This window comes from Antechinus flavipes, chromosome 2 (genome assembly GCF_016432865.1).
Source record: "Antechinus flavipes isolate AdamAnt ecotype Samford, QLD, Australia chromosome 2, AdamAnt_v2, whole genome shotgun sequence".
NCBI lineage: Eukaryota > Metazoa > Chordata > Mammalia > Dasyuromorphia > Dasyuridae > Antechinus > Antechinus flavipes.
This window is the reverse complement of record NC_067399.1, coordinates 335091933-335113448: the sequence shown is the minus strand read 5'-3', so window position 1 is coordinate 335113448 and position 21516 is coordinate 335091933. Positions and strand designations below refer to the sequence as shown.

Below are 21516 nucleotides of genomic sequence, written 5' to 3'. Positions count from 1 at the left end.
AATAATATTTTTAAAGTTCCGTTTGATTAAAACACTTTTTTTTTTTTTTGACCTCTGTCACACACTGCAAGAATTTCTTTAGAGTGTGACTTCCCAGTCTACAAAATTCCAAAGATGTACTCTTGCCATTGGTTGCTACACTAAAAGAAAGAAGTTACTAGGCCCCCTTATTTTAAAAAAGGATCTATGTTTTCATTAATTTTGGAAACAAATAGTATCAAAATTCATTATGGAAAAAAAAACAATTTATTCAACATTTGGTCATAAGTCTGGAGAAAAATAGGGATTGAGTAAGGCATATTTATATAGTTATTTACGACTGCAAAACCCTTTATAAATATCTCTTTTGGTCCTCACAAAAACCCTGAGAGGTAGGCGCTACTATTATCTTTATTTTTATAGATGAGGAAACAGAAATTCAATGAATTGCCAAGGGTCACACAGCTAATAAGATAGTATTTGAACTCTGCCTATGACTCCAAATCTAATGTTCTTTCTGCAATGCTATATTTACTAATGCAATGTTTTGTCAGGAGGAAATTTTTTGTTTTTCTTTATAGAAATAAGACAAATAAGACAAAAAATAAGACAAATTCTTCCATGATAAGGAAATTAAACTAAGCAAACTGAACTGGTCAAAACACAGGTCTGTTTTTTACAGACTGGATTCCAGTCAACTGAAATCTTAAAGAAAACAAAACTTTATTTGCTTGAATGAAGAGAAAGCTGTTGATATGCAAAAGCAAAAGGGTTATTTTAGTTAACATTTATTTATATCTAATCAAGAATAGTTAGACTGGCTTAATTAGTAAAAATAGTCTTCAATAGGAAGATCTGGGTTCAAATTCTACCTCAGACACATACTAGGTATCTGACTAGGCCAGTCACTTAAATTTTCAGCGCCCTCAAGCAACTGTCTAAGATTATAAATTAAAGAAAGATTTAAAAGCAGCTAGATGACACAATGGATAAAGCACCAATCCTGTAGCTAGGAGAATCTGAGTTCGAATTTTTCTAGCTAGATGACCCTGGGCAAATTATTAATTCCAATTACCTTACTCCTTCCAAAAAGAGAATGATTTAGAAAGCTTCCATGAAATGAAGAGAAAGCACACATCTAAACAATAACAACAAAATGATTGGCATTTTTAGGCAGCTTTTAAGAGGCATGTATTTTAAGTCTTTCATTAGGAGAAGAACCATAATCTAGCAGCTCTTATTTCTAAAATACTTTAATATGTGTTCTCATTTTTTCAACTCTTGAGAAGAAGATGGGAATAAATAATGGGCTAAGTACTAAAGTAGCTGCATCATTTTATAGGCAGAGCAAAAAACCAACTAATAAGTCAGTTCAAATTCTGTTCAGGAGATAGGGATGTTCACATCCAGCTTAAAGAGATGTCTTTAGATATCCATCAGTTTAAAAAAAAGCCTAAGCTTACTAGTTTGTGATTTTGTATACAATTGTTAATTTTCCCCAGTGGGGGACAGCTAGGTGACACACAGTGGATAGAGTACAGGGCAGAGTGTTAGGAAGACGTCTTCCTAGGTCTCACACACTTACTAACTGGGACCCTGAGGCAAATCAATTAACCCTGTTTATCTCAGTTTCTTTGTAATGTAAAATGCATACAATGGAGAAGAAAATGGCCAATCTCTCCAATATCTGTCCAGAAAACCTTAAATGGAATGGAATCATAGAGAATTGAATATTAACTCAATAACATCAAGAAAAATCCTCTTCCATCAAATTCTTGAGGACAGGGACTGTTTTTTGCCTACTATCCCAGATGTTTAGCATAGGGTCCAGCACTTAGGGAGGAATTTACTAAATGTCTGTTGATTGATTTTGATGAATAGTTACAAGCAGAAAAATTCAAAGTTTTACTCAGTTATCCATGCTAATAAAAGGGATAGATTAATGGCTTGAATAATTCAAAGAATCAAAATACTTTTTTTTGGTAATAAATTAAATGTTTTTGGGGGGCATAATCAGCTAACTATATTTTGTGAACCCTCCAGTTACTTGGTAAGCACCATTGAGGGAAAAGGCATTGGTTGTTAGAAAAAAATTGTTCTGAATCCTATATGTAGATTCTTGAATGTAATGAATTTATCATTGTGGCAAGGAGAAAGGCTGCCAGGACTTTTAACTCTGTAAAATTTTGGATAGAATTCAAAACCCCCTACTCAATCCTTCCCATTTTTAAGCTTGTTGCCTCAACTACCTAAAATAGCATAGGAAGTCAAGAAATTGTAGCACTGTGAAATTAGAAGTAAAAACTTCATATTCCATAAATTGCTCTGCTGGAGAAGGACTATTAACTAAATCCATCTAATTTTGTTCAAAGTATGACAGATATTAGTATTCCTATTTTCTTGTTATTGTTTGGTCTGGGGTTACTTATAAACTTTTGAATCTGGTCTTACCACACAGTTGAGAAATTGAAAAGAAGGAATGTTTTTTAATGATTCTTCTTGCCTACTGCATATCAAATGACTGATAGTGAACCCCATTCTAATTGGTCCATTTTTCTACCCACATGATTTGCTTTCTCTGTCTCCACACCAACAAACTATCTATCTGTCCTAGAATTTTCACTGAGATATCAAGGCAGGTGAATCCAGTCTGGTCACTTTTGTGAAAGTGTGGAAGTGCTTTGCTCAATAGGAAAAAAAAAAAATTTGGCTTCTGGGAGAAAAAAAAAAAATCATTAAAAAAAAAAGTGTCCTTTTTCTCTTTTTACTTTCGAGCCAAGGTTTGTGATAAAGGAACAACTTTCAGAACAAGCTCAAGGACTTCTTTTGCTTTGGGGGATTAGTTGAACAAAATGCTCAAATCCTTAGGGTTAGTAAAAGTTGATTTCTATTCTTTTAAAAAATGTTATTTGCATGCATTAATCTCCAAATACATTAAGATTTCAATTTCTACAGAGATCAAAGTATCATGTTAGAAAGGTGAGTATTTTTTAATAAAACAAGGAACGTCTGCTGGATTGGAGAAGACAGGAGGGCAGAATCAAGCATATCCAAGACTTAGAAATTATTCTGTAAAATTACTCTTATTTCAATACCTTAATCAGTTCCTTTTCTTTATAGAGCTCTTCATATGGTTCTGGGAGAGGATTTTTAATTTTTGCTTTTAAAGTCTGCAATCGACTTTCCAGTTCCTTGATTTGCTTTTCACATCGATCCCAGGTCTGTTTGAAAAACATTGTAAAGAGAGATCATGAATAGCCTAGTTAATGAGGGAATTCTGTGCCTTTTTTTTTTTTTTTTTTGGAGGAGGGTATTAAATGTGTTTTACAAAACATGCAAAAACCTAATTTTTGATCTTAAAACAATTTACAATCTAAAGAAGGAGGGAACCAAGACCATTTGTGAATTATTTATGTTGGATTATATTTAAAATACAATATACTAGAGATACAGGGGAGATGTGTATGGTACAAGGGAGAATGCAATAATTGTAGGGGGGAGGGAGGTCCAGGATGTGTTATGAGAAATTTGAGGAGGCACAGATTATTTTAGTTGGGGGAAGGGGACTTAAGGAAAATTTAGTGAACAATGCACCCAAATTGAACCCTAAATATTTGTTGATGGCAGAATTTCTACAGATAGATGAGGGGAACACTTTCTTCTTCCTGAATCTTCTGACATATAATAAGGTAACATGCTCAGGGGTAACAATATATAATGCTGATACAATCTGAGTTGACAACCCAGTCAAATAAAGACATTTCTTATCTAGAACTTAGAAAACTAGAAACAAATATCAAAAACATAGAAGAGAAGCAAAAAAATGAACCAAAAAAAAAACAAAACAAAACAAAACTATCCAGAATTAAAACAAAACAAATAAACCAATGTTATGGATTCGCAGAGCTGGAGTTCAGTGGTATCTTAGATTCTAACTTTCTCCTTTTATACATGAGGAAATGGAGGCCTTGGAAGGTTAAGTAACTATGCCTAAGTTAACAGTAACAGAGTAACAGAAGTGGCAACATTGGATAGAATGCCCTTCCTAGAATTCAAATCTAGCCTTAGACACTATCTGTATGATCCTGGGAAATAACTTAACTCTGTCTGCCTCAGTTTCCTCATCTACAAAATGAGCTAGAGAAGGAAATCAGTATTTTAGCCAAGAAAACCACAAATGCAATTATCATGAAGAGTCATAAATAACTAAAGAAATAACTGAACAACAATTGAACAAAAAACTGAACAACTGACTCCAAAATCAGGGTTCTTTCCTCCTGACCACTTTTATACTGTATAACTGTATATATATTTTATAGGATATTGGGAGAACCAGTTATCAGGTTTTCAAATACATAGCAAATTAGAAAAGGGAACAAGACTTTGCTATAGACAATTACACTGAGAGCTCTGAAAGGTGATAGCTGGCAACTTGACATCCAGGGATCATAGATATGAAGCTGAAAAGGAACTAAGAGGCCATCAAATCTAAGAGAAAAGACATAAAAACTATTACAGACATAAAAATTAAAAAACATGGCAATTCTCAGAGGACAACAATAAGAAAGGAATTGTGGTAAAGGGTAGGTGTTCACAATGATTTTGTGTGTGTGTGTGTGTGTCATGGACTCTGTGGCAGATAAGTGGAACTTATGGATCTCTTACTCGTAATGTTTTAAAATGCCTAAAATATGTATTGTTGCTGTACTTCAGTCATTTTTCAGTCATGTGACCTCATTTGGGGTTTTCTTGGCAAAAATGTAAAAATATATGTTTACACATACCTATTACTTGTTATTACAAATGAAACCAGTGGAAAAATAGTAATCAAAGTATTTTTTTTTTTAAACAAGTTAAAAAAAAAACTTTACAGATCCTCAGTAAAGAGAACTCTTATAGAGGAAAAGAATACTGAATTTAGGACTGGGTGACGAGAGAATCTTAGCACCAATGACTTAGGGGGAGGCCATGGCAGGGGCAAGAGCCTACTTATTGTTGGTAATTGTAGAAGAAGAAAAGCCAAAACTCTCATTGAGCCACCAAGACTAAAGATGAACTTATCCCATAGAACAAGGTATAGTCTATATGGTGTTTTTTTGGTTTTGTTTTGTTTGTTTGTTTGTTTTGGTAAGGCCTTTAATAAAATAGAGACTTTAAGCATGCCTAATGAAAAGTCAGAGCTTATTAGAAATTTTGTAATGTAAACACTAGAGTCAAGAGAAAACAAGAAACAAATAATTTCACTAATTTGAAGGTCCTAAAAAATGATGAAGAATTTCTTTACATTCTAACAGAGGGAGAAGCCACAATTGTCCTTTCAGAATTTTAATGATTTCAGTGATCATAGAGACAGAGGATTTTATTCTGTCTTATTGGTTTTGACAGGAGAAATGAGAGAGAGAGAGAGAGAGAGAGAATAATAAATACACTACAGAAAAACTAAGGAGAAGAAACTCACTATTTTGCATAAATGACTGCTCAAGAAGTCTACAATCATGGGAGTAAGATAAGAGGAACAGACTTTAGCTTATTAGTACTTTTAAAGGATAGTAAATATAGGTCATTTCTCAAGGCTCTGTTCTTTGTACTCTTCTCCCTTAATACAATTTCCCTTGACCATCTCATTAGCTCCTACATATACAATTATCATCTCTAATCAGATCATTCTCAGACCTATTTATCAAAATCTCTTAATTTAATAAGAATATCCTTAAAGAAAATGAGACAGAAACAGAAACTGTTGATGGCATTTTTCTGTAGATATTTAACTTCATTTTAGTTACATAACTGACTAAAGTAGAGGGGTTATAAGATCTCATTTACTTATTAATTTCAAGAAAAAGTTTCTTTTGGTAAAATATAATGTAAAACTTCTGTCTCATCAGACAAGTTGCTTTTCATACATGCATCAAGATCATACCAAAAACTCCATTTTGGTCACAACTAAAGCAATAACTTTGTTAAACAAAACTCAATCCTTTGAGTCCTGACATCAAGCAAGGTGCTAAATAGAGTCATAACTATTCACAAAAGATATTTTTATTAAGAGTGGCTTTCCCAATGTCAGGGAGATTTTCCTTAAAAGGACCAAATATAAAGCAAATTGTCTTATTAATATTGAAGTCTTCCCAGTGTTCCTATTCACAGATGACACGGCCCTTTTGGCATCAAGTTTCAGAATATTACAAAGCCTTTTAGGTGAAGTCCATAATAATATTAAGTGAAGTAATATTTATAAAGTATTTTGCAAATTTTAAAGCATTATATAAATGCTAGCTATTATTATTATTTAGCTTTTAAAACCATTCATACTGAAAAAACAAGTCAGATTTAAAATACTTATCTGAACATTGGCTGACATACAGCTATCAAATTCTAAATGGTCAACCCTTCCTTTAAATTAATCTTGGACAAATAGATGGCATGCTCAAAATTGAGATTAGAATGAATTGAAAACACTGGTAAATTTTCATAAATAACCCATAGCTATATCATGGAATACCATGATCTCAGAAAAATTAAAAAGACAAATATATCAAAGAGCTATATAAAATAGGCATAAATAAACTGCAATACCGTACCAAAAACGACTTATGAAGTTGCTATTAGAGATATTTCTGATAGCTATGTGATATGGGAAGAAGAGACAATAGACAAATAGATTAACAAATAGGCACCTCAAGAAACAAAAGAAACTATTTCAATTGTATTAGTAAACTACATGGAAAAAAAAAGTCATAAGAACAAGATGAGTTAAAATCTGAACTTGTTGAGACAATAACCATATCTATGAAGTTATTGATCCAAAATATGAATCCTAAGATATCATAAAGCAAAAAAGAAATGAAATGTACTTGAATATTGCAGATTTAAAAAACCAATAATTGAACTGCTTACCTCTATGGTGCTTTGGAATCCTTTAGTTTTCTCAGCTACTTGAAGTTGGCAATTTCTCCAGGTATCTTGCAATTTTTTTATTTCTCTGTCAATGGAATCTTTGGTCTCTGGGTCAGCTATTTCCAATAATCTTCTCCCAGCTTCTAAAGTGAGTGCACAGGTAGTTTGGCGTCTTTTAAGAAGTATTTCTTTATTCTAAAAAGCAAAAGAATGATTTTTGTGGATCAGTGATTCTCTGACTAGGGTTCTCAGATTTCTTGAGATCCTTGAGTTCAAGAGGACTATTTTCATGATAACATTAAGATGTTATTTCCTATTACATTTTTTCTTCATATTTTTTTCAGTTAATTATCTGTATGAGAAAAGAATTTCTTCATGTGCTTCAACTAAAAAATCTTACATATCAAATGCAGAATCAAATAGAATACAACTGTCTTCTATTAAGACAGATGCTAAATAAATTTGAAAAAAATATGTAAAACAAGGCAGCTCTTCTCACTAAATTTCTGTTTTGGAAAATCGGGTTATTTTTTATTAAAATGTTATTTTATCATGTAGTTGGCTTATTATTGTTATTTTGAATGAATAAATATTTTAAGAACATCAAGCTTTATTTCTGATATGACATCAATAGATGCAAGCCACATATACAAAAGTTCTTTGGGTTTTTGATAATTTCTAAGAATATAGAGAAGTTATAAGTTTTAAGAGTTATAAGTTTGTGATGCTAAGTGAAATGAGCAGAACCAGGAGATCATTATACACTTCAACAACAATACTGTATGAGGATGTATTCTGATGGAAGCGTATATCTTTGACAAAGAGAAGATCCAATTCAGTTCCAACTGATCAATGATGGACAGAATCAGCTACACCCAGAGAAGGAACACTGGGAAATGAATGTGGACTACTTGCATTTTTGTTTTTCTTCCCAGGTTATTTTTACCCTCTGAATCCAATTTTTCTTGTGCAATAAGAGAACTATATGGATTTACACACATATATTGTATCTAAGATATACTTTAACATGTTTAACATGTATGAAACTGTCTGCCATCTAAGGGAGGAAGTGGAGGGAGAGAAGGGAAAAATTGGAACAGAAGTGAGTGCAAAGGACAGTGTTGTAAACATTACCCATGTATATGTTCTGTTAATAAAAAGCTAAAATTAAAAAAAAAAAGAAGGGAAAAAAAAAGTTTTAAGTTTGGTCCTAAGATCAAAAAGCTTGAGAACCTATCATTTATATTTATTCCATACTCAGAATTTGTATGACTGGGTAAGAACCTGCCTCTTTGAACTGTTCTTAATTTTCAACAGCCCTAACATATAGGAAATGGGTGTGTATATGTATGTGTGAATATTACATTTCCTCATCATATTAATCATTTAATATACATGACCAAGAAGAGAGCAAATTCCCAAGTATATATTCCTTTAAAAAATTCTTTTCATTTCAACATTAAATCTGACCAGAAAGATTAGGTAGGCAGGCAACAAGCATTATTAAATGCTAAGTACCAGGCATTATATTAAGCTCTGAAGTTACAAAAGTAAGGAAAAGACAGTTGCTGTCCTCATGGAATTTACAAAAGGAAAATCCCAATTACAGTCTGAAAAAATCCAGAGTAATTAAAAATAGCCTTCATAGAATAAACAGTTAGAAGAGTACTCAATTCAGGGATTATTAGAAATTCAATGAAGTAACACCACAGGCATGGGATCAGAGGTGTCAGTGATCTCTGATTATTCTGGTCTAAGTGGTAACCAGCTCCTAACTCAAAGTCCAGATAGGTATATTTTGTTAAACAACTTAGAATAATTTTCCTGAAATAGAGGAGAAGAAAAAAACCCAAAACAATATGTTGGAAAGTGAAAGAATATAGGTTAAATATAAGTTTAAAAATGTGTTCATATATAAAGTTCCAGAATTGTTTTGGGAGTTGAGACTTTCCTGCTTTTCTTTGTGTTCCTGACACTTAGCACAATGCCTGGCACATAGTAAACACTTAATAAATGCCTATTTTCTGGTTGATTGATTTCTATAAAATTTTACCAACTAGTTAAGAATCTTTTTGTTTAAGATCTTATTTTGCTTTTTATAGTCCAAACATCAGGTTGACTTTTAAAAGACTCTAATATAGTTAAGAAATATTTGGTTCAATTAAAAAAAATTAAATCAATTTACTACGATTTAAGCAGAGTTTACTTTATTCTTTGGATACTTGAAAATATAGAGAAACAATTTTAAAAAAACTATATATTACAAACCCAAACTATTAATGCCCCACAAAACATTCTATCAGCAATACCTTGAAATCATGAATAAGACTTCTGATCTGGCAAAGACTATAAGAGTCTTGGCTCTTAACTGCAGACAGGAAATGGTCAGTATCAGTGAGGAAGTGGATCATATTTTGTAGAGAAGCAGTGAAGCGTCGCCATTCTTTCACTTGCTCATTAATGGTGATCTTCTTTTGCTGAGCCCTTCGGGTAGCATCTTGCCACCGCTCTTTCAACATTGTGAGTTTCACAACAAATTCCGTTCTTAGGAAACACAGAATATTCATTGAGTATCATCACAGTATATTTTGACTTGACTTGATTTCCCCACATGAAAGGCAACTAATAACTGTGATAACTGAAGCTGGGGTTTGTTATGTGTACAGACAAAGATCTCAACAAGTTTGACTTAGTCTATAAGCTCTGTGAAGTTGCTTGAATCACACACAAGTTAACACATAGTTAAATGATATGTTGCAGGGTCAAAAGTGAGATTAGGAATCAGGTCTTCTTCATTCTAAGCCAAATACTCTATCCATTGGAATATACTGCCTCTTATTTATTTACATAAATCTGAAAAATCTTAGCATCAAACACAATTTTAAAAAAATGAACAGTAAGAGATGTTTGGATTTATCTTGATATTGTGCCAACATAGTGACAAACATTCCCTAAAACAGAAGCTGTTTTAGAACACAATATGCCAAACCATGAATGATTATTACAATTATAAATGAGCTGAATGGAATACTGATGAACAGGTAGGTATCCTTTAATGCAGTTGATTACTTGAGAGGGTCAGGGATTGAACAAAACCATCAAGAGCATGCTTCCTGCACTTCTACTATTTCTACTTTTAAGTAACATATTCCATGATGGAAGATAGTTTTTATTTATCATGAAAAAGATATTGGCTTATTCTCCTGATCTGATTTTTTAAAAATTTAATACAGTTCAAAGTTGAATTTATATGTTGAACTAGAAAGGTATGTGATTTACTATAAAATTTAATGATTTCTCTTAGAGAGGCTTCAGAGAGTGCTGCAAAGATGTTTAAAAGGGGGAAAAACAAACAAACCAGAAATTAAAGGGAACAAGATTTAGCCAACAGAAGAAAATGCTCACAGGTGACAATAATGTAGAAATGATGGTGTCCTTCCTTCTCCACAAAAGGTAGGACAAGAAGAAATGGGCTTGTTTTAACATGAGAAAGTAACGTAAAGTTACCCCTTAAGAAGAACTTGATAGTCAAACCTCAACAATAGGATGTATTCCCAAGTAGATCAATGGAACCATAGTTATAGGATCTTTTAAAATAGGGGTATTGTCAACTGCCATGGTGATTTAAATAAGATTAATCAAGACAAGGCTATTGGCTATTTTAATTATAAAGAAGTCTTCAGTCCTGTAATTCTAAATATAAGTATATAGAGGGAGGGAGAATATAGGGAAGTCCTCATGATTTGTTGTCTAGAAAGTACCCTATGAAGTATATACGTGGTGATGGCTACACAACTGGATCTCAGGAATTTAAATGACTTTGTTTTTTTCTCAGAGTACAGATGATTAAATAGTAATTTTGAGATAGGTGCTTTCAGCCTTGGAAAACTACTTCATGGACTTCAGACATTTGGAATTACTAGAGGTTCAGTAGGACTACCAATCTCTACTGAAATCCAAAGGAGAGTCTCAGTCTCCGTATCCTCAGAAGATGGGAAAAGAGAAGAAAAAGAGACTTTAAACTATCTCTTTAAAACCTACCAAATAAGCAGTGGCTCAATGGTTAATCTTTTGTAGCTTCCTCTTCCTGTGTTATCCCTAAGTTCTTTAGCAAGAGACACATAGATATCTAGAAGTGGCCCAGAAAGCTCAGCTTAGCTTCATGCATACTCTAAGGGGGATGCTCTGACCAGGACAAATTAGGGGCACCCCCATTACAAATAACATCAAAGGACTCATTCTATTTGCTTTTTAATAGTTACACTGATATTCTATGTAGCACTTCATAAAGGTGCTGTGGGAAAAACCTCAGAATACAATGAAATTTTTGATAAGTACAATTGAAGTTCCATAGAACTATTTTTCCTAAAGATATATACTCCACATACTCATATGAAAAGTGCTATAGAAACTTTAACAACTACAAAAAAGTAAGGCGAATCTAGTCTTATATATAAAACTCTGATATCCACTGCCACAAAGCCCTTCCTACAATGATGTTTAGACCCTAACTTCATTAAGATTCACTTAGGTGGAAGTTCTTTATCTGCTGAATTACTGTCATTACTCATTACACATCAAGAAGCACCTTACCTCTTCTCTATTTCTGGTGTATCCAGAAGTTGGAGTGACTGGCTGACAAAATAATCGGCAATTGGTTGATTTACAGAAATCTCAGCTTGCAACATCTGCAAATATTTCCAAATATGAAATAAATCAATATAATTAATTTTCTTAATTTAGAACTATATTTTGTTTAATAATTTGAAAATATTTATTAATCTGACATTTTAAATCAATATCAAATGTCATAATATCTGATAATATATTATCAAATCGAATGTTCAAATAAATATAAAATTGATATTATCAATTGATAACATCAAATTGAAATCCAAATAAATCTATGAATACTCAACAATTTACATTTTATTCAGAATAGAAGAAAAAAATAGCATTCATTATATAATAAAAGTAAAATAATTGATTTGCCTGATGTCTTCTAATTTCCTTTCTGCCTGAGTATTTGTTTTGTTGCTAATGTTTTTAATGATATAGTTAATGTGTGCTAGTCTAATTTAGCTATCCTTATGTTACATTACATAATATCTTTCCATGTTTCTTTGTATTGTTCATTTTTGTTTTCTTTCTTTATTGCAGCAAAATAAGCATTCTATCCCACTGATATATCATACTTTATTTGACTAGTTTTTTGCTGTTACCCATTATGCTAGTTATCCAGTATGTTTTCAATGATCCTGTGGCTTTTCCTTTGGGGAAGGTTACATAAAAGAAAGCGTTTATAATTTTTTTTTTTACAGGTAAGCCCTTTTTTCCTTTTAATAATGTCCTTAGAATACAGTTGCCGGCAGTACGATCACTGAACAACAGATAATACATAGTCAGCTGTATCATTTTTATTATATATTTCCAGATTGATCTTCTAAAAATTTTGTGCACCCTTATACTCTCACTAATAATCTAATAGTAATGTTTATGTTTATAAATTATAAGTTCTAGGATTTTAACATTTGCAAAATATTTTATATACATTATTTCACAAGATACTTTGTGCATATTATATACACTGTATTCCCCAGTAGAATAAAAGATAAAAACAGGAATTATTTTTGTATACCCAACATCTAGCACAGTGTTTTGAACAAAGTAGGTATTTATATAAGATTTGTTGAATTCCTCCTGAATTTGATCTTTGCAACAACCCTGTGGTGTAGGTACTACAGGCATTATCATCTTCGTTTTACAGATAAAGAAGCTGAAATTTGGATTGGTTGAGTGATTTATTTATGGTCATGTGGCTAATAAATTAGAGATGGAATTAGAATCCAAGTCTCTCATTAGTTAAGTCCAGAGCCCACAGTGATGAATGCCTATTTCCCTGCATTCCTGTCAACTGTTCAATTTTATTGTCTTCAGTCATTTCTGCCAATATGATGAGAATAAGGTGATACTATAAATATGTTTTTTCCTTCTTTAAAACAACACCTGTTCATTTTCTTAAACTTCTCCATTTACGTGGTGTTCTACTCAGTCTTACACATTTGTATCCTTGTAGACTGTAGATGGCATTTTAAAATAAGTTCTATTTACCACGGAGATTCTTCCCCCCATCCCCACCCTGCCCCACACCACTATGTTATAGACTTAGCTCTAAAATCTGCATCTTCTTAAAGTTTGATGTTGGGATGAAAGTACTCACACATGTTACTGAACATTTAACAAAGGAAAAGGTTTATTTTGCTCTAATACAGCAAGGACGTGCAACAAGCATACATTGGCAGTGAGATTCTTTTGACATGCTCTAGCTTGTCTCTATCTGGAAATGTACCTGATTAATCAGTTATCAGAAGCAAAATTTGTGTAGTCTTGGACACATATCAAGTCTGAAAGGCAACAAGTACAAGAGGTTGGGACTTTTTATGTCCTTAGATCAGACATCTGGGACCAATCAAGTTACATGGGGGTGGGAAGAGGCGGGCGGAGAATGAAATTGTGTCAGGAAATCTATGGCTGTTTCTTTTCACTTAATAAAAACAGCTAATAAGGATGATTTTTTTCTCAATTAGTTGTATTTCTTGGGGTTTTCTTGGCAAAGATACTGGAATGGTTTACTATTTCCTCCTCCGCTCATTTTACAAATGATTAAACCAAAGCAAATAAGGTTAAAGGACTTGTCCAGAGTCACTCAGCTAGTTAGTGTCTGAGGCAGGATTTGAACTCAGGTGCTCCTCACTCTAAGTCTGTGCAATCTAGCTACCTTATTGGGAAAGTCTGTTCAGGATCTCTTTTGAAAGAATATAAACATAAACAAAACCATAAGCTTTGGTACTTCAATGATTTGTTTATTGATGTATCTGTATTTTATGTTAAAATCTAGCATATGGTGCAAAAGAGCATTGTAAAATAATTTTGCTTTCAAGAGGCTTAATAACGTCAGGAAAAGATAATGATAAATATTGGAGGGGATGTGGGAAAACTGGGACACTAATACATTGTTGGTGAAATTGTGAACTGATCCAACCATTTTGAAGAGCAATTTGGAACTATGTTCAAAGGACTATCAAATTGTGCATACCCTTTGATCCAACCGTGACTCGACTGGGTCAGTATCCCAAAGAGATCATAAAAAAGGAAAGGACCTACACGTGCAAAAATGTTTGTAAAGTCCTTTTTGTAGTAGGAATTGGAAAATGAGTGTATGTCCACCAGCAGGAGAATGGCTGAATAAGTTATTATATATGAATGTAATAAAACATTTTATTCTGTGAGAAATGATGTGCAGGATGATTTCAGAAAAGCCTGGAGAGACTTATATGAACTGATGCTAAGTGAAGTGAGTAGAACCAAGAGAACATTGTACATAGCAACAAGATTATGTAATGATCAACTGTGATGGATGTGCTCTATTCAACAATAAGGTGATTCAGGATAATTCCAAAGACTTGTGATGGAGAGAGCCATCTACATCTGGAAAGAGGGCTATGGGGACTGAATATGGATCACAACATAGTATTTTGATCTTTTGTTGTTGTTGTTGTTTGCTTGCTTTTTTTTTTCTTTTTTGATCTGATTTTTTTTGTGCAGCATAATAAATGTGGAAATATGTTTAAAAGAATTGCACATGTTTAACCTATATTGGATTGCTTGCTATCTAGGGAAGGGAAGTGGGGATGAGGGAGAGAGAAAAATTTGAAACACAATGTTTTGCAAGGGTGAATGTTGAAAACTATCTTTGCATGTATTTTGAAAATAAAAAGCTATTTTTAAAAATTAAAAACAAATTAAAGATGCTTAGTAAATTTAACTGGAAAAAATCTCATCATCAAAAAAAAAATCAGTGTAATTTTAGTAAATAAATATGTTCTGATGCAAAGTCCTCCAAAACATCAAAATACAAATGAGATTTTTAAAAATTCTGATTTAAAAATTTTCTTAATGTAAGAGTTCTCAACTTTAAACTAATTTTTAATGTTTAACTGAAAAAAGTGCTACCATATACTTCACTGATAAATTCGAATCCCTGAATCCTAGATTTCTGAATGTGGTTTAACTTCAGATCAAGAGTTTGAGGGATAGTATCCTGAAACTCCTAGCATGGAAATATATCAGGATCTTCAACATTTTAAGGGATGTTAAGGTTGAGTTCCTTTAAGTACTATTTAAACTTTGCAAAAATGGCATGTTTACTAACTTTGTTTGCAAAGCTGTTGTTGGGTCACACTGATCCTTTGCAGAAGATCTAGAATAAATTTCAACATTTAAATAACTTTGTTGAAGAATATGGATTTTGGACCTTCTTTAAGGTAAGGTCATTTCCTAGATGTCTAATGTAGATTTGGAACTCAATGGAATGCTGGACCTGGAGTCACGAAGATATGAGTTCAAATCTGACCTTAAACACTTATTAGATCCCAAACATGTCACTCAATCCTGTTTGCCTCAGTTTTCTCCTCTGTAAAAAGAAAACCTTTCTGCTAAGAAAACCTCAAATAGGGTCACAAAGAGTCAGACATAATTGAAATGAACAATATGATCCCAAGGAAAATATACTATAAAAAATGAAGCACTTTTACCTAATTATGAGATATTTGCTTCTAAAAATTATCCCTTTTTTTGGTAAGATATGAGAGGCAAACAGGTTTGCTGACCTTACCTCAAATGTTTTTTGCTGCTCTAGAAGATCCTCAAGTCTGCCAGCCTGCTTCATTTTCAGACACTCTTCTATTTTCTCCAAAAACTGTATCCACTTTTCACATTTTTGAAGGAATTTTTCATTGAATCCAGTTCCCTGAATTTCACTATAAGTTAAAGAGGATCATGCAAAAAGGACATTACAAAGGGTGACCCATTAATTTTTCTTTAATGGACACAGTATGGGATTGATGAAGTTTTCTAACCTGCATTTCTCCAATGCTGTGGCAGTTGCCTGACTCCACCTTCGATTGAGATTTTGCAGTGTCTTTATATCTATGTCACTAAGTGGCAGTTTAAAGCTCACTTCATTCAAATGTTCCACGTCAGGGGAGAGTGCTGTTAATTCTAACATGTCATTCTGTTCAAAGAAGAGGAGAGGGGAACAAAATAAAATCATAATTAAATTTCAGGAATTTTTTTCCCTTCTTGGTCAGGCATTTAAATGTTTTATGATTTTAGAATTAAAAGGAACTTTAACCCTTATCACACAGGATATAGAGGATGAAGCAAATGTTGAAAAGATAATAACTGCAGGATGTCATATGCCTGTTATCTCTTCTATGCTGGGAGTCCTGAGCTGCAAAAGGGTTAACGATGAACTAACATCTACGATACATCTTTCATCAATACGATGAAGTCCTGAAACTGGAAGGCCACCAGGCTGCTTAATGAGGGGTGAAGGGGTCCAAGTCAGAATCAGGGTAGGTCAAAACTACTGATCGATAGTGGGATTGAGTCTCTAAGTGGCTGCAGCATGTTTGACCTGGGAGACTGAGAGTGAGAAGGGGAGAGGAAGAGAGAGCAAAAGGGTGAGGAAGAGGGAAAAGGAAAGAGAGGGGAAGAGGAGGAGAATAGGAAAGGGGAAGAGGGAGTAAGGAAGAGAGAGGGAAATGGAGTGAGAGGGTGGGGGGGAAGGAGAAAGGGAAAGAAAGTAAGAGGAAGAGAGGGAGAAAAAGAGAAAGGGAAAGAAGAAGAGAAGAAGAAGAAGAGGGGGAGAAGGAAAGAGAGAGAGGGGGGGAGGAGAGAGGGAAATGAAAGGGAGAGAGGGAAGGAGAGAGACATGGAAAGGGAGAGGAAGAAGGAGAAGGAAAGACACTAACAGAGACAGAGAGAGACAGACAAAGACAAGGACAGAGAGACACACACACACACAGAGAAAGAGAGCTACACAGAAGTAGAAGAAAAGGGAGGGAAGGAGAAAGGAAATAAGTGTATCATTGGTTGAGTGAAGCATTTTTTAAATGACTTTAAGCTCCCAAAATACAAAATTTGTAACTCCTTGGGCCTTGGCATGAATGAAATTTATTTTGCTTGGCATGGCTCTCAGTGCATTCTAAAACAGCTATGTCAAGTGAAAAAATGACCTTTGGGTCCCTTTTTATATTCCTATTTTTTTTTTTTAAGTATAATTTAACATTACATACGGAGAATAAAAAAAAACGCTCTAGAGAATTTACCTTCAACATGGAATTAGCAATAATATCTTTTAGCTTAGCCATGAACCATTTAAAATGAACTTTTAAAAACCTATAGAACATCATGAGGATTAATATAATAAAACCTGGATGAAATAAAATCCAACCAAAAATCTTAGTTAATTGTTGAATTAATTTAATAATCTTTGAACTTAATTTGGAATAGTCAATATTTTTAAAATATTCATTTTTGAAATAATTTAAGAATTAATTTCTTAAATATATTTCAACTTGGATGGAAAGAATCATCTTACTAGAAAATAAAAGCATCAAGAATTTATATATACATATATATGCATATTATTTTTTTACATACACACATATAGATCGGAATTCAGAATACATATGCATATATATATATATACACACACACAAAAAAAACACATGCTTGTATGTATGTATATATCTGTATATTCATATCCATAACTATCTATTTATCTATACTCAGAGACAATGGAAAAGAAGAGTGGTTTTGGAATCATGGGTCCTGGGTTCAAATTCTGGGCAAATCATTTAACTTCTCTGGGTGTCAGTTTCCCTAGATGGATTCAGTGACCATTAAGTTCTCTTCCAGCTTTAAATTTATGCTCTCAAGTCCAACTCGTTTACCTTCCACATAGGTTCAGAGGTTTAGATGTGGAAGGAATAACAACAGAACCTAGATTGAAACACATTGTCTGACTTTCAAGGTAGGGCTTTTTGTATTGTACCGCTTATTCACACCATTCTACAATCCTTGGCAATGAGAATCCAAGTTTAGAATCATGATTCAGAGGCTGAAATCTCACACAAAACTTCAATTATTTATAACAAAACAATGATCTAAGTAGGGAAATAGACTGATGAATTTTATGATTTTAAACAAAGTTTGCTTCCAAAAAATAATTTGAGGAGGAAAATTTAGGAACTTATCAGTTCTTATTTGTTAATGGTGAAATTGATATAGAATGAAATAAGTCAGTAAAATAACATGCACAATGATTACAAAGGAGAACAAAGACAAAACAAATCTAAATACTGTATAATTAATTCTAATGAGCAAGACTGGAAGATGAGCTTAAGAAAATGTACTTGGCTTCCTGTTCTTTGTAGAGGGAGACTTTGAGTAAAGTACATGCACACCTTTTGTCAGATTTAATTAATGAATTGGTATAGTCAGATTTAATTAATGAATTGGTATAGTCCACTGGAAATAAGCAATTCAAATTTGAATAATGTAATATTTTAAGGGATCTCAATTATCATAAGAAATAGATTAGTATTTTTCACTAGAGTTCCCATTTGGCTAACCAGTAGCTCTGTTTTTTGAAATTAATTTTGAAATATTTAAAATATTTTTAATCAATATTTTGAATATTTTTGAATCAACATTTTGAATATTTTTAAAATAATATACTTAATGTACTTCGACTTGGATCGAAAAAAGCATCTTAGCAGAAAACAAAAGCATCAAGAATTTTTATATATGTACTCACCTATATAAACATTATATTACTTATATATGCATGTGTATGTATGTATATGCATATCTATATCTATATCTATATCTATAGATGTATATATGATAATCTATTTGGTTAGCTCTGGTAACGCATTATTCCAGTTAACTGAATTTGTTGAATGATTAATAAGTAATTATCAATTACTATTTCTTAAGTTTTGTTGAAAATCATTCTGAGGTGGTCATATGTATTCAAATTCATACTATTCAAGTATATAAATATGTATATTATGCTCTTTCATTCCAAATAGGAATCAAATTTTTCAAGTGGGGAAATAAACTGACATATTTTAGAATGATTTAAGCCCTTAGAAAGATATGATATTTAATTATACCAGGAGGGATTCTGGATCATCTTCTTTCTGGAGGTCTGAACTCTCTATGGAATGCTTGATACTGTCTTCCAAAGATTCTAGTTGATTCCTGAAATCCTTTAGTTGGGAAAGAATATGCTAAAACAAGAAATATATTTGCATTAGAAACATTAGATGGATATATTAAATATAATATTTGGTTGTTTATATATTTAATAGCTATATTCACATTACCTGCTTCCAAAAATTTTATAAATTCATATATATATGTCATATATCAAAATATATCAATGTAAATTAAAGATGTTTAAAAAGGAGATGGTGACTATAAGATACTTTTTCACTATAAAATACATCCTAGTTTGTATTTTTTGTCTTTGGCAATTGTCCCTGGTTAATGGTGCACAAAAATGATGAAGCAGGTACTAGTTAATCTGGTCCCTCAGTTGGAAGCTATACTATATCCCTATATACACTTTTTTTTTAAATTGCCAGTAAGATCTTGGCAATAAATGAATAAAGAAAACACTAGATAATTTAGGCTCAATTTAATTAATATATTTTTAAAATAAGAGTAAATTTGGAATAACTTATTTAGAAAAATGTATTGTCTCATTATTTATAATGAAATGTAAAAACTTTCCATAAAACATGCTACTGCCATATAGGAAATTAATTTGGCCCAGGTTTATAAATTCATTTAAAGCCAAATCTAGGGACAGTATCTGACTGTGTTTGAGATCACAAGATCAAGACTGAGTGAAAAATAATTTGAGCTGTACCTCAAACTCATTTGACTTCATAAGGAGCATTTTTTCCAGGTAAGATATCCTCTGAAGTGAAGAAGACTGATTAGAAAGAACATCTTGCTTGACAGGGCCTGCTTGCTCTAGGTTTGGTGCAATGACTGCCGAATTCTGAAGAAAGGTTTCTTTTATGTTCTCTAGGTCATGCTGCAGGTTCTGAAAAGAAGAATGTTGAAAAACAATTTTTTCTCTACTATCAGTTAATATTTTATACTAAAGTTTGTCTTTAAAAAAAAAAAAAAGAAGTAAGCCAGGATAACTCATGAAGCTAAGCTTCACTCACTATGTGGTTTGGCAGGTAGCTCACTTGAGGGATTGTTTTGAAATCAGCTTATTCTAAATCAAACAATAACTAAATCTTCCTTTGGATTTAAAGAGTAGAAGCTTTTAGTTCATGGATGGCTGTAACAATGGTATTTCCCTGTATTTTCTATTTCTAGCATTTTAAAACATTGCTTTTAACATTACTTTGATGGTCAGTATAACCTGCTACCCCACTGAGGCATTTTAATGTAAACTGAAGTATAGTGAGAACCTGCATAGCCCCACCAGTTAGGATGACAAACTAGTTTAGGAGTCTTTGGGTAATACTCTGTTGAATACTTCTGGCAAGAGCCTCACAATACAGAATGCAGGACTTAATCAGAAGAGGAAAAAAGATCTCAAGTCCATTCCTTTTAATTAGAGATAATAGTTTGTTTTTCATTTGAACAGCTGCTATGAGTTTGGAGATAATGAAAGGTTTCATAATAATTCAAGTAAATTTGAAATATATTCACTATCAATGAAGTCTTTATTAATAATTACAAGCAAAATTTGAGCAACCAAATTTTGACATAATTTTCCATAAGTCCTCATGACTGACAGTACCAAAGGCCTTGATCAGATTTACAAATATTACATATAGATCTCTGTTCTGTATGAAGTCACAATGTTCCCAGAACTTGAGGTTATATTAACATAGACCTACAGTAACATTATTATACAATATTAACATAGTTACCTATAGTAACTCTCAAAAACAAAGATTTAATATTTCACTGAATCTTCTAGGTACTCAAAGTCTAGACACAGTACTTTAAGAAAGAGACATTGCAAAGGCATTTGGCCTTTCTCATGGAGCTAAACAGTTAATGAACCCTTCTAACTTCTAGAATTTTACATTCCTTATTAAGTGTTATCCCAGTAGTTTGCAGAGTGCTTTGAACAAAGTTCATGATGAACTTTAAGGATTTTTCATTCTAATGGTATGGGCACTTTCTTCACTTACTCTACAACAGCGGTGATTTACCATTGCTGGGATCAAAAGAAATCACTAAGGTCAACCAGGTGATGAGTCTTTCATCACTTGGTCCTTGGACAAACAACAAATTGCCCATACTCTTAAACCCTTCTAGTTTTAGCAATACTTGTGAGAACTTGTAATTTGCTGGCAAAAGCAGACTACAGGATCACATTTATAAAATGACAGGACATGGGATTAAGACTATTGGGAAAGGCCTTGCAAATTAAAAAAAAACTTGTCTTATATTTCTTTTGGGCAGAGATATAAAGGATCACGGAGGAAGATTATTTCATATAGTGTCAGATTGGTTGCTTTTGTTGAATTATCTTATTATAAAGGAGAGTTCAATATCAGAATAGAAGAGGTTCTGGAAATGATTTTGATTTAAAAACAAAATGCATCAATGCATCAAATCTGTAAATTAAAAAAATAAAATAAAACAGAAGTGGGAAAAAAAAGTTTATTGACCTGATGCTGGCTAAACAAAATCTGGTTTCTTCTGATTCCTACTAAACCTCAAAATACATCAATTGCTCCACTCAGG

At 32.6% G+C, this 21516-nt stretch overlaps 1 protein-coding gene across 1 annotated transcript in view; it reads right to left on the bottom strand.

The window, feature by feature from the left end:
- SYNE2 (spectrin repeat containing nuclear envelope protein 2) overlaps positions 1–21516 on the bottom strand; it is a 389516-nt gene that overhangs the window by 54137 nt on the left and 313863 nt on the right. The window contains exons 91-98 of the mRNA XM_051973670.1: positions 19664–19843; positions 18903–19019; positions 15795–15949; positions 15551–15695; positions 11470–11564; positions 9186–9420; positions 6877–7071; positions 3075–3200 (exon numbers count right to left, since the gene is read on the bottom strand). Coding sequence (XP_051829630.1) covers positions 3075–3200; positions 6877–7071; positions 9186–9420; positions 11470–11564; positions 15551–15695; positions 15795–15949; positions 18903–19019; positions 19664–19843 — 1248 coding nt within the window. The remainder of the gene's footprint in view (positions 1–3074; positions 3201–6876; positions 7072–9185; positions 9421–11469; positions 11565–15550; positions 15696–15794; positions 15950–18902; positions 19020–19663; positions 19844–21516) is intronic.